This window comes from Oncorhynchus mykiss, chromosome 17 (assembly GCF_013265735.2).
Source record: "Oncorhynchus mykiss isolate Arlee chromosome 17, USDA_OmykA_1.1, whole genome shotgun sequence".
Lineage (NCBI taxonomy): Eukaryota > Metazoa > Chordata > Actinopteri > Salmoniformes > Salmonidae > Oncorhynchus > Oncorhynchus mykiss.
The window spans coordinates 1935491-1948842 of NC_048581.1; the positions used below are offsets into that span (position 1 = coordinate 1935491).

Genomic DNA, 13352 nt, shown 5'->3' on the forward strand with positions numbered 1-13352 from the left:
ATACTACATATAGACTCAGCCCCAGTATATACTATATATAGAGACTCAGCCCCCAGTATATACTATATATAGACTCAGCCCCAGTATATACTATATATAGAGACTCAGCCCCCAGTATATACTATATATAGACTCAGCCCCAGTATATACTATATATATAGACTCAGCCCCAGTATATACTATATATAGACTCAGCCCCCAGTATATACAATATAAAGACACAGCCCCAGTATATACTATATATAGACTCAGCCCCCAGTATATACAATATAAAGACACAGCCCCAGTATATACTATATATAGACTCAGCCCCCAGTATATACAATATAAAGACACAGCCCCAGTATATACAATATAAAGACTCAAGAGTTTGTCTGAGACATGCGTTATTTAAATAACTCATTAAAGTTCAAACTGAAAATGTAAAACACATTTAAACGAATTTCCTAGCTACTTGAAATAATTTGTTTGTTTGGGATGAGAATATCGGTGGAAAACTATTTGACGCCAGCTAAGCAATAACTTCCGGGTGACGTCATTTTGGGTTGAAAAATCCTTCAACATAAGAGTCGTGACCTGTAAACCGTGTGTAAATGGGTTATGAAGACGAAATAAACGATTGGAAATATATGCACAATTATAATCCTATCGTATACTAGTTATCAAACATGTATTTCTCCACTTATGATCAGCTCTGTGTTTAGCCTTCTCCTATTATTTTGGAATCGCCTTCTATTCAACACACTAACAGACATATTTATGTATTTAACCTTTATTTAACTGGGCAAGTCAGTTAATTAACAACAAACTCTTATTTACAATGACGGCCTACCAAAAGGCAAAAGGCCTCCTGCGGGAATGGGGGCTGAGATTAAAAATAAAAATAAATTACATAAAAATATAGGGCAAAAACACACATCACAACAAGAGAGACAACACAACACTACCTAAAGAGAGACCTAAGATGACAGCATAGCATGGCAGCAAGACATGGCAACAACATGGTAGCAACACAACAAAGTAGCAGCAGAAAACAGGGTACAAACATTGTTGGGCCCAGACAACAGCACAAAGGGCAGGAAGGTAGAGACAACAATACATCACACGAAGCAGCACATATCACACAAAGTATCTGATACTTTAGTGTGTATGTAGGTAGCCTCCTCCTATTCAACTCATTAGCAGACATAGTATCTGATACTATAGTGTGTATGTGTGCAGCCTCCTCCTATTCAACTCATTAGCAGACATAGTATCTGATACTATCGTGTGTATGTGTGCAGCCTCCTCCTATTCAACTCATTAGCAGACATAGTATCTGATACTATAGTGTGTATGTGTGCAGCCTCCTCCTATTCAACTCATTAGCAGACATAGTATCTGATACTATCGTGTGTATGTGTGCAGCCTCCTCCTATTCAACTCATTAGCAGACATAGTATCTGATACTATAGTGTGTATGTACTGTGTGCTGTAAATGGTGTTTGTGTTCTGCCCACCCTTCTTACTCCACATTGTGTTTAGAGACAAGCACTCTCTCCTCCCTTCCTTCCTCTCACAGGTCTGCATCCTAAATGGCACCCTGCGCCCTAAGTAGTGCACTATATAGGGAATAGGGTACCATTGGCCATAGGACTCTGGTTAAAAGTAGTGCACTATATAGGGAATAGGGTGCCATTCTTGGAACGCGGTCGTAGTCAGAACAGTAGGAACACCCAGGTTAGTCACAGGACAAACCCAAAAGACTAAAGAAAAGGGACAATGAGCTGGACACACACACACACACACACACACACACACACACACACACACACGGAGGAGATCAGCTATCTTCGGCTCAGTTACTAAGAGAACTCTTGAGGGGAGCATTGTGCAGCTACTGATCTCTCAGTGAAGAAACAGACGCAGCATGCACACACTCTCTCTCCTCCTCATCCTCCACCTTCTGAAGCCAGGTGAGTGTGTGTGTGTGAGTGTGAGTGTGAGTGTGAGTGTGAGTGTGAGTGTGAGTGTGAGTATGAGTATGAGTATGAGTATGAGTATGAGTATGAGTGTGAGTGTGAGTGTGAGTGTGTGTGTGTCTGTGTGTGTGTGTGAGAGAGAGAGAGAGAAAATGAGTGAGAAGGAGAAAGGCTTGATACAGAGCAGTAGATCATGAAAGAGATTTAGTATTTAGAAAGGTGACTATTAGATCACCAGGAAACAATTGGTTTTAAAAAAAGAACGTATATCATACTTCCTGTATTTTTTAAAATTCTATTTTCTATTATTATCTATATCATTAGTATCATTATTATTATCACTGCATTGATGGGAAAGAGTTCTCAAGGTAAGAATTCCACTGTACTGTTTTACAGCTGTTGTATGCTTTGCAGGTGGCGAATCAACTTTGAAATTATGATTTCAGATGTATGTTTAGGGTTATATTACACTAAGATTGAGGTTGAGAGAGATAGAGATGGCGGTTGAACAAATACACACGCACGCACGCACACACACACACACACACACACACACACACACACACACACACACACACACACACACACACACACACACAGTGCTATCATGACTGTACATGTATTGCCTATGTCAGTGAATGTAAATGAGATCATAATGTCCCAAAGGACCACTGAACACTGTTCATAGAGAGGAATGAGGTAATTGGCTGAAAAATGGTCACAGAGAGATGATTGGCTAGGTCAGGGACTCCTTCCTTCCTGTCAGGAACTCCTTTCCTCTCCTCATTTTTGGATATTAAGTGTGTGTGTGTGTGCATGCGTGTGCTGTTGCTGTGTTTGGATTTTGGCGTCGTCAGCATTCTCTGTCAATGACAACGGTGAGGTCACTTCCCTTTCCTCCTGTCCCACCAGCACCCTCTTCCCCAGCTCTCGCTCTCTCTCTCTCTCTCTCGCTCTCGCTCTCGTCTCTCAAAAAGTGTGTAGTCGTGTTTCCTATTTGCATAATTGTTAAGACGTTGGTTTCCTGACACTTCCAGGCTCTCCACTCACAGACATAATATCTCTCCCCTCCCTTCCCCCCCATCCGTTTCTCTCTCCAGGCGTGTATGAGTCTTGTTCCCTGGTGGTCAGTCCTGCTGGGCTGGTGGTGAAGTATGGAGCCCCTGCTTCGGCCAACTGCACCTCCGATACGGTCACCTCTATGGGCTGGGAGCCGAGCCTAGGAGAATCTCCGCTCTTTGGCACTGAGGTGAAAGAGCTGACTTGGAGAGTAGACAGCCTGACTGACTGGAATATAAAGCCTCAATGCTTTGAGATCTCTGAGGTGGGAGGCCAGTGTGCCAGAGTGCTGAAAGTTACTGTTTACAGTGAGTAACTTCCCTCGTATGTTTGCTCTCTGACTGTCTCGTGTCTCCCAGTATCTTTTGTCTGTGCAGAAACCTGTTAGTGACACACTGACCAGAAACCTGTTAGTGACACACTGACCAGAAACCTGTTAGTAACTGACCAGAAACCTGTTAGTAACACACTGACCAGAAACCTGTTAGTAACTGACCAGAAACCTGTTAGTAACACACTGACCAGAAACCTGTTAGTAACTGACCAGAAACCTGTTAGTGACACACTGACCAGAAACCTGTTAGTAACTGACCAGAAACCTGTTAGTAACACACTGACCAGAAACCTGTTAGTAACACTGACCAGAAACCTGTTAGTGACACACTGACCAGAAACCTGTTAGTAACACACTGACCAGAAACCTGTTAGTAACACACTGACCAGAAACCTGTTAGTGACACACTGACCAGAAACCTGTTAGTAACTGACCAGAAACCTGTTAGTAACACACTGACCAGAAACCTGTTAGTAACTGACCAGAAACCTGTTAGTGACACACTGACCAGAAACCTGTTAGTAACTGACCAGAAACCTGTTAGTAACCGACCAGAAACCTGTTAGTGACACACTGACCAGAAACCTGTTAGTAACACACTGACCAGAAACCTGTTAGTAACACTGACCAGAAACCTGTTAGTGACACACTGACCAGAAACCTGTTAGTAACACACTGACCAGAAACCTGTTAGTAACTGACCAGAAACCTGTTAGTAACTGACCAGAAACCTGTTAGTAACTGACCAGAAACCTGTTAGTAACTGATCAGAAACCTGTTAGTAACTGATCAGAAACCTGTTAGTAACTGATCAGAAACCTGTTAGTAACTGACCAGAAACCTGTTAGTAACTGACCAGAAACCTGTTAGTAACTGATCAGAAACCTGTTAGTAACTGACCAGAAACCTGTTAGTAACTGACCAGAAACGTGTTAGTAACACACTGACCAGAAACACACTCTGTTCATTTCAATTGTGCGTGTCTTTTTCCCTTCCTCCACAGAGCTTCCAGACAGAGTCTCCATCAGATATGTAAACCACTCTGGTCCCGTGGTTGAGGGGCATCAGTACTCTCTGCATTGTTTTGTCCAGAACACCGCTCCTATTGAGCACCTCAGAGTGACCTTCTTCAAAGTCTCTACCAATGGTGAACGGACAGTGTTATACACACAACCCCTGAACAATGACATTCACCAATTGAACAATGACATGAGGCAACCGGTGAACGAGAGTTATTCCCTGCAGTTCTCCCCCACTAGTGTTGACGACGGGGCCCAGTGGTTTTGTTCAGCCATGTTGGATCTGGGACCAGAGGGACCCCGACCTCCTGCTGTAATGGAATCAGACCGCCTCAACACCACTGTGCACTGTGAGTCCGTCTGGTGATTCGTGACTCGATTGGTAATGTCTATCTGTACAGATCAGTACTGTGGGTTATGATGGTTGTAAAGATGACGGGGATCAAATGATGGGGGGTGTAATTATGAGGTCATGATGATGATTATAATATGGTTGTTTCACTGAAGTTTCGTATCCTTTCTCCCCCCCCTCCCCAGTCGCTCCTGAGTTCTCCTGTTCTGCCAAGCTAGAGGTGCGAGCGGGGGAGGGGCTAACTTGTGATGTCAGAGGCAATCCCCTCCCATCGGTCACCTGGCTGAGAGACGGACAGATACTGACCCCGCCCACACACCTGAGCAGAGAGGATGCTGGGAATTACACCCTCATGGCTTTGAACCGTATCGGAAGAGCCAATCACACAGTGGAGGTGGAGGTTCTACATGGCCGTGCTGCTAGAGGTCTGTCTGTCTGTCTGTCTGTCTGTCTGTCTGTCTGTCTGCCTGCCTGCCTGCCTGCCTGCCTGCCTGCCTGCCTGCCTGCCTGCCTGCCTGCCTGTCTGCCTGTCTGTCTGTCTGTCTGTCTGTCTGTCTGTCTGTCTGCCTGTCTGTCTGTGCGTTAGAAATTGATTTTTAAGGTGTTGTTCAACGTCTGTTTCCCTCCACAGGAGCTTCCTGTCAGGCTGCTGGGAGTGCCACGGTGGCTGTGCTGCTCCACCAGCTCATTCATTGGCCATATTGAATGATTATTTTTACTGACTGAACGGTTGAGTTATTCATTGACCAATCAGGACACCGATCTCTGTGCTGGAGCTTTGTGATTTGACAGTGATCTGTGAGGGCAGTCTTCAATAGATCTGGAATCAGAGTTAATAGAAAACCCTTTTTGCCTAAATGTGAAATTAGCTGTTTTGAAATGTGTTATTTTGAAGTAGTGCTATTGAACAGGTCTGTAATTAAGCAATGAGGCCCGAGGGGGTGTGGTATATGGCCAATATACCACGGCTATGGGCTGTTCTTATGCACGACACAAAGGTATAAATGTTTATTTCAAATCCTAACCTTAAATGTTTATTACTAATAAACTATATAAATGTTTAGGCCTAATCCTAACCTTAAATGTTTATTACTAATAAACAATATAAATGTTTCGGCCTAATCCTAACCCAGTCTCTAGCAACAGATCTACCATAATCCTAACCCTAATCCTAACCCTAATCCTAACCCAGTCTCTAGCAACAGATCTGCCATAATCCTTATTGCAATGTGTTGTCTATGTCTTTTGTGACGAATAAAAGTTGACCCATAAACTGTCATTGGTTTAACATATTTGTTATCAGGTTGGCTGCGATGATGATGATGATGATGATGATGATGATGAGTGTGGGTGGATGTGTTTGTGTGTAGGTGACGTAGCCGCGCCATGTTATGCATTTTCAAACCAGATCCACAGGAGAAGAGTCGTCATGAGATACCACAGGGTTTGTGCTAACCGGGATCCTTGGGATGTCACTAACCTAAATCCTAAAACCTAACCACTACCATTTTAAATGTCGACTTCAATGTGGTAGTGCGGTATGGACGTCCCAGGGATCCCGGATAGCATGGATCGTTACCACAGCCGTAAAGTAAAAAACCCTGCATATATTGTTACAATTCTCTTCTTAAAATCAGATGTTAAACCCCAACCACACAGAACGCAACGCTGCCTCTGCAACGCAACGCTGCAACTGCCTCTGCAACGCAACGCTGTAACTGCCTCTGCAACGCAACGCTGTAACTGCCTCTGCAACGCAATGCTGCAAGGCGCAACGCAGCGTTCCATTGGAAATGAATGTAATTCTGGTGTACCAAAATGCTATGACGCTGTCGGCGTGTGATGGAAGCGCTCGGCAGAATGATGGAGACGACGGGGTCAGTCCTGGTATAAGTAGAGCTACTGCAGGACATGTTGTTAATGTTGTGGCTCCAGACACTGATACCAGACCTGTTCAGAAATCTTGTTCTCACACACAAATGTGTCACGCAAAAAATAGTTAATCCGATTGACTTGATAACCTTTCTAATGAAGGCTAGGTCAAAGGTCATCAACCTGGCTGCGTTTGTGGAAAGAAAAACGACCATGTTGAAGGTCATTGTGGAAGCAGCAACAGAGTTTTTAGGAGTAAACAGATGTTACTGTCTCCATGATTGTTGATATGTAATACTAATGATGGAATGTCTCAGTATGATGATAATTAGAGTTGTGTTTTTTTTGTTATCCTTCAGTGGAATACCAGAAGCCTTTTTGCTAACTGGCCAGAAGCCTTTTTGCTAACTGGCCAGAAGCCTTTTTGCTAACTGGCCAGAAGCCTTTTTGCTAACTGGCCAGGAGTTTAAGAAATGTGTAATAGATCTAGAGATCCAACCTGATGTGTTCAAGAAACATGGCTTAGACCACGTCTTGAATGTATTGTTCCTGGTTACTGTCCAATCAGATCTGATATATCATCTGGACATTGTGGTGGCTGTGCTACGTTCCTAAGGGAAGGTCTTGTATATATTGTAATATAACTGTCCCATCTGAATATCAATGATGTGATGGTGGAAATCTACAGTGCAGTTACAACCCCATGTCGTCGACTATCTGTAGCGATGTTTGATGAAATATCAGGATGATTGGGCACTAGGGAGATATGGTGTGGCGACTAGTAGTTTATGGGAAAGCACACATACAGATGCTAATGCTCTCTCATTATTTGTTACTTTTATTTCTTATTTTTTACTTAACACTGTTTTTCTAAACTGCATTGTTGGTGAATAAGGCGTAAACATTTCACTGTAAAGGATCGACACCTGTTGTATTCGGCGCTTGCGACAAATTTGATGGTAATGGTATTATTGTGGAAGATACGATGGAAACAAGATCATTAGTGTGTCATGACGGATGTGGTGTGGTGCAAGAGTTGATGTCGTTACAGGGTTTTTATTTTTTTAATTTGACCTTTATTTAAATAGGCAACAAATTCTTATTTTCAATGACGGCCTAGGAACAGTGGGTTAACTGCCTTGTTCAGGGGCAGAACGCCAGATTTGTACCTCGTCAGCTCGGGGATTTGAACTTGCAACCTTCCGATTACTAGTCCAACGCTCTAACCACTAGGCTACCCTGCCACCCCGGGTGCGGAAGGAAATTACATTGTAGACCAGTTAGCCAAAAGAGTTTTGAAATGAGATATAATTGATATTAATGTTCCACTGGGTAGAGATGAGGCCAAATGTAGGTAGGATGAGAACCATTTTGATAGATGTGTGACAGAAGAGATGGGACTCTGAGCCCAAGGCCTGGGATTTATATGCCCTCTAAAGAAAGGTTGTGGACCAAGATGCAAAGGAAGAGGTGGTGTTTGCTCGATTGCGCTTTGGACATTGTACATTGAACTCGTCATTACATCTGTTTGGCAAGCATGTGAATGGCTTGTGTCTCGAGTATATGGCCGATGAAACGATGGAGTATGTGTTGGTATATTGTTGTAAGTGTGTTTTAAGAGAGGGACAGATTGAAGTATAGGGTCATTGAGGTTGGAAGGTATTTTGAGGATGGGGGAGGGTCTGTTAGAAGTTAGTAGGCTTTTTTTTCTCAGAAATACTGAGTTAGGTAGGATGATTTAGAGATGTTGTAAACCGGGATTGTGCACCCACTCCAGCACAGTAGGTGGCGGCATGCACCTTTAAAGTTGGTTTGCGGACCGCCGTTATATCATAGAAGAAGAAGTGGCCATAGGAAAGCGGAAGTCATTTCGCTTCCGGCCTACACTGGCGAGTCTTCACCAAATATTCTGTGCTTGGCATACTTTATACACTCGATCTATAAAGTACATCGACAAACTGACCTCAGAGCAACGACAATTCAATCTCAATGTCAACGAAAGTAACGGTCGTGGAAACTTTGGACTTGTCCTTTTACCGCTGGTGAGTTAGCATGCTATCGTTAGCTAACTGTAAGCTAAATAGGCAGCGCCAACTCAATGAATATGTGCGGTAAATGTATGTCTTTATAGAATAGTGGAAGGTTTATTTGTGTACATTTATTTGTGTCTTATTCAATCAAGGTTAACGTTTTTTTATGTATACACGTATGATATTGTCATGTTCTAGAGACGATTTGGTGAATTACGTCACGAAATGAGATGCGTTCCCTTAAAATGGTTCCCTCCACACACAACTTTTTAAATATTAGAATATACGATTACAACATAGCTTCACAGAATACAGTAGATAGTATTATATAAATAACATATATGGTCCTCTCTTTATAACATCCTAAAATACACTGGAGACATTCAGAAACATAATTAGAATGCATCAATTTAACTTTTTTTTTTTTTTTGTAAAAATGAGTTTTCTCTGATATGAAAGAAGAAGGTCCTTATGCTTCTAAACCTTACCACACGTGTTGTGTGTTAATGTTCTGACCAAGCATCGGGGCTATTAACAAAACTCCCCTGTACAGAAGATTCCTTCATCCAATTACTTGTATGTGTAATGCAGTCAGGATCAAGGGCTTGGGAGGGTGCAACTAAGACCCCAGAAATGACAAGGGTTTCAGTAAGAGGACTAACTGGTGTCTCCAAGTGGCCACACACCTCTTCAATGTGTGTTCTGATACTAAGTCATCTCATTGCACTTTGACACAGCGAAAGAGCCATCATCTTTAAGGTGTTTTTAAAAAAAAACTCTCCTAGCTTTGCCATTGAGGAACTGAAGATAGCACTTGTAGTTTTTTGGGGTTTGGAACCCAGTCCTGCATCTCCATATCTACCCTGCATCTCCAAGATGCTTATATGAATGACATCAGAGTGGAATTTATTCTAATCCTTAACTCAGAAAACATCGAGTCCTCTCTTACTCAGACAACACAATGCGCAGAAGTCCCAATTAGCAGGAGGGATGGGTGTGAGATCTTGTTGTGTGTGTGTGTGGTGCTCACGTTTTTAGAGCATCTATCAGTTGACTCTCATACAGCTCTGAGCTCTGACATCATGTGTAGAATGTTACTGTACAGCCACTGTGTTCCAATGTAATTCCCTTATCAGTGACCTAATCAGACATTTTCAACCCGTTTACGGGCTAGAGTGTAAAGTGTTGAGATTAATAGCCTCTAAATACTAATGTTATATAAACATACAATATACATAAAAAGCATTCATTGATATTACAACAGCATGTCGGTTTCACATCAAAAGTTGAAATGCCATGGAAATATTCAATCGGTAACATGTGATCAGTAAACATCAAAGTATTGGATATATATATATTTTGACACTATCCGTCTACTACTACAGGTCATCTAAAGTGTATGGACTTCCTGCTCTCTTCTACTACAGGTCATCTAAAGTGTATGGACTTCCTGCTGTTTTTTTACAGTTAATTTACTTCCTGCTCTCTTCTTCTTCTACAGATCATCTAAAGTGTATGGACTTCCTGCTGTCTTCTACTACAGGTCATCTAAAGTGTATGGACTTCCTGCTCTCTTCTTCTTCTACAGATCATCTAAAGTGTATGGACTTCCTGCTGTCTTCTACTACAGGTCATCTTAAGTGTATGGACTTCCTGCTCTCTTCTTCTACTACAGGTCATCTAAAGTGTATGGACTTCCTGCTCTCTTCTTCTTCTACAGGTCATCTAAAGTGTATGGACTTCCTGCTGTCTTGCCATTGACTGCATTGTTGTTGTTCCCAACAGCAGGACAACATGAGTCGCAAGAGGGACAAGCTGTTGGATGGACTGGAACAGAGTTTATACACTCTAACCAAGGACAACTTATGTTACCTGTGCGTTCGTTGTGGAATCCGAGGCTCCGAGGATCGGTTCAAAGGTAAACAAAACAGTGAACGCACGCTGCGGCGTCAAATCATGGAGGAAATCTGGGAAAATGAGGATTCAAAGTCTTGGTTACTCCGACTGAAAGAGGACATCCGAGGTATACAGCAGGATGGTAGACATGTAACTGTGAGCTCCAGTGCATCAAGCAGCGTGTCCTCGAGTCCTAGACAGTCTGATGGTGATGGGGACGCTGCAGACTGCCGTGAAGCTGGGAAGCCTCGACAGTCGGAAGTGACTCAGCGAACACACACTGGAGAGAAGCCTTACAGTTGTAATCAGTGTGGGAAGACATTCACACAGTCAGGAAGCCTGGCAACTCATCTGAGAACACACACTGGAGAGAAACCGCATAGCTGTGATGTATGTGGGAAGACTTTTAACGTAGCCTTCAATCTGAACCGACACCAGCGAACGCACACCGGAGAGAAACCCTACAGCTGTGAGAAGTGTGGGAAGAGCTTTTCTCAGTCAGGCCTACTGGCCAGCCACCGTCGTTCGCACACAGGAGAGAAACCGTATGTCTGTGATCAGTGTGGGCAGAGCTTTGTCAATCCAGGATCCCTGGCAAAGCACAAGCGAAAACAACATGCAGGAGAGAAGCCTTATAGCTGTGCGGATTGTGGGAAGAGTTTCTTTGAATCACATACCCTGGCTAACCATCGGAGGACACACACAGGAGAGAAGCCTTACAGCTGTGATCTATGTGGGAAAAGTTTTGCTCTGTCAGGAACCCTGATTAAACATAAGCTGACTCATACAGGAGAGAAACCGTACAGCTGTGACCGGTGTGGGAAGAGCTTCCGTGAATCAGGCAGGTTGAAAGTTCACCAGAGAATGCACACTGGAGAGAAACCTTACGGCTGTGATCAATGTGGGAAGAAATTTGGTCATTCGCAACACCTGAAAGAACACCTGCGAACGCACACAGGAGAGAAGCCATTTAGCTGTGATCAGTGTGAGAGGAAATTCACTCAACCACAACACCTGAAATCACACATGAGAACACACACTGGAGAGAAGCCGTTTGTCTGTGATCAGTGTGAGAAGAGATTCGCTCATTCACAACAGCTCAAAGCACACCTGCGAATGCACACTGGAGAGAAACCTCATATCTGCGATCAGTGTGAGAAGAAATTTGCTCATTCACAACACCTGAAAGATCACATGCGAACACACACAGGAGAGAAGCCGTACATCTGTGGAGAATGTGGAAAGAGCTTTGCTAGAACGGGAACATTGAAAGTGCACCAGAAATCACACGCAGCAGGTGAAGTGTGTACAGATCTGCCTCCCCAGGATCAGTTCCAGAACCCTCAAATAAATCTGAACAGCACCAAGTTCCAGATCCATCTCCCTCCCCAGGATCAGTTCCAGAACCCTCAAATAAATCTGAACAGCACCAAGTTCCAGATCCATCTCCCTCCCCAGGATCAGTTCCAGAACCTTCCATAAACTCAGAAAAGTCCAAAGTTCCGCTGCTGGACTCCTCTAGCACTAGGCATTATGACACCTATCTGTTCTATATATATATGCGGTAAAGAGGTCAATGGAACTCAACCAAAACAATAGAAATGCCATGGACACAGGTGGGAGAAAGATGGGGTGAAAGATCCCGAATCTCCTCATGGTCCCCTCACTACATGTTGAGGTAAGAATCAGAGTAGAATGCTTGTATGGATGTCAACCCCCTAACACATGTTCATGTCATCATCACCAAATCAACTGTATTATAGTAACAAAAGGACTTTGACTAACACAAATAGTTGCTGGATGCTACAAGCTCATAAGAGCAGGATGTTAGCGTTTAGCAGTTACTTCTTCTCCACAGGGAAAGGGACAACTTCAAAAATGTGTCACGCAGAGGAAACGGACAAATATTTCGAAACCGGACTTCAGTAACCACTTGGTGGGCCTGTTGCATCCCATAAATCACACGACGGATTTGACGAGTATATCCACTTGGTTGGATCAGATCTGTTGAATGTGAGCCAACGACGCCGTCACAGCGTCCTGCGTTCCAGTGACCTCTTTTCCCGCATCTGTGCTCGAATCCAGGTCTACAGATTCTGAATTTGGTTTTAATTGATTAAATATTAACACACACACCCCCCGCCCTCCAAATTCACTGTGTACAGAAACATTGGTTCATTAAAATCAGTGAGTTACCTGGTGTGTGCGTGACCTTTTATATTGTTTTAATCAGAAACATTGGTTCATTAAAATCAGTGAGTTACACAGTTATTGTTTTGACTCCTCAGTTCAGTCACAGTTCAATCTTGGTACCACACCTAATAATATTATTAATGCATTTTATACTTGTACATTTCCTATGTGAATCACACCGTTGTTGTTGTAAAGAACCACACCATTCTATGTGAAGACTAGATACCCGTTAGAGATGAGGTGAGATAGAGAGAGAGAGCCAGGTTTTAGAACGGCTGCCATGTTGGTGCCTTTATTCAGCTATGGAGAAGGTGGAGCTCTCGGAACGTTCAGACAGAACTGCATTGGACCAACTGTAGTACAGTAATATGGCTCTGCCACCACCCAGCCCCCTCCCCCTTTTATTTACTAGTCCAACGCTCTAACCACTAGGCTACCCAGCCGAGGAAGTAGGTGAAGTGATTGGTGAATGTCAACTGACGGGTATGGTGGATGGAGTAAGGAAATTCACATCGTCCATACTACTGTTCTTCGATGAAAAGTCTCTCCCTGCTCATGTAAAGTTAGGATTTGTGAAATATCGTCGGAAGAGCTTTTGTGCACAAACCCCTCTAGTGTCATAAATGCAAAAAAAAA

General features: G+C 43.3%; 2 protein-coding genes across 7 annotated transcripts; both read left to right on the forward strand.

The window, feature by feature from the left end:
• Window positions 1–1743: 1743 nt before the first annotated feature.
• Window positions 1744–6004, forward strand: LOC110493357 (vascular cell adhesion protein 1). Its single transcript, XM_036948554.1, has 5 exons — window positions 1744–1955; window positions 3062–3328; window positions 4358–4723; window positions 4911–5150; window positions 5357–6004. Exons 1-5 carry the CDS (start codon window positions 1910–1912, stop codon window positions 5428–5430), a joined length of 993 nt encoding a protein of 330 aa, XP_036804449.1. The 5' UTR covers window positions 1744–1909; the 3' UTR covers window positions 5431–6004.
• A 2430-nt stretch (window positions 6005–8434) lies between these two features.
• Window positions 8435–12790, forward strand: LOC110493344 (zinc finger protein 2). 6 transcript variants are annotated; one of them, XM_036948571.1, is made up of 3 exons: window positions 8435–8639; window positions 10129–11897; window positions 11964–12790. In XM_036948571.1, the coding sequence occupies exons 2-3, from the start codon at window positions 10422–10424 to the stop codon at window positions 12003–12005; spliced, it is 1518 nt and encodes a 505-aa protein (XP_036804466.1). In that variant the 5' UTR covers window positions 8435–8639; window positions 10129–10421; the 3' UTR covers window positions 12006–12790. The 6 variants fall into 6 exon arrangements, with proteins under 6 accessions (XP_036804466.1, XP_036804465.1, XP_036804462.1 ...); XM_036948570.1 differs by having other exon boundaries at window positions 8437–8639; window positions 10129–10314; window positions 10413–12790; XM_036948567.1 differs by having other exon boundaries at window positions 8437–8639; window positions 10129–12790.
• The last annotated feature ends 562 nt before the right edge of the window (window positions 12791–13352 follow it).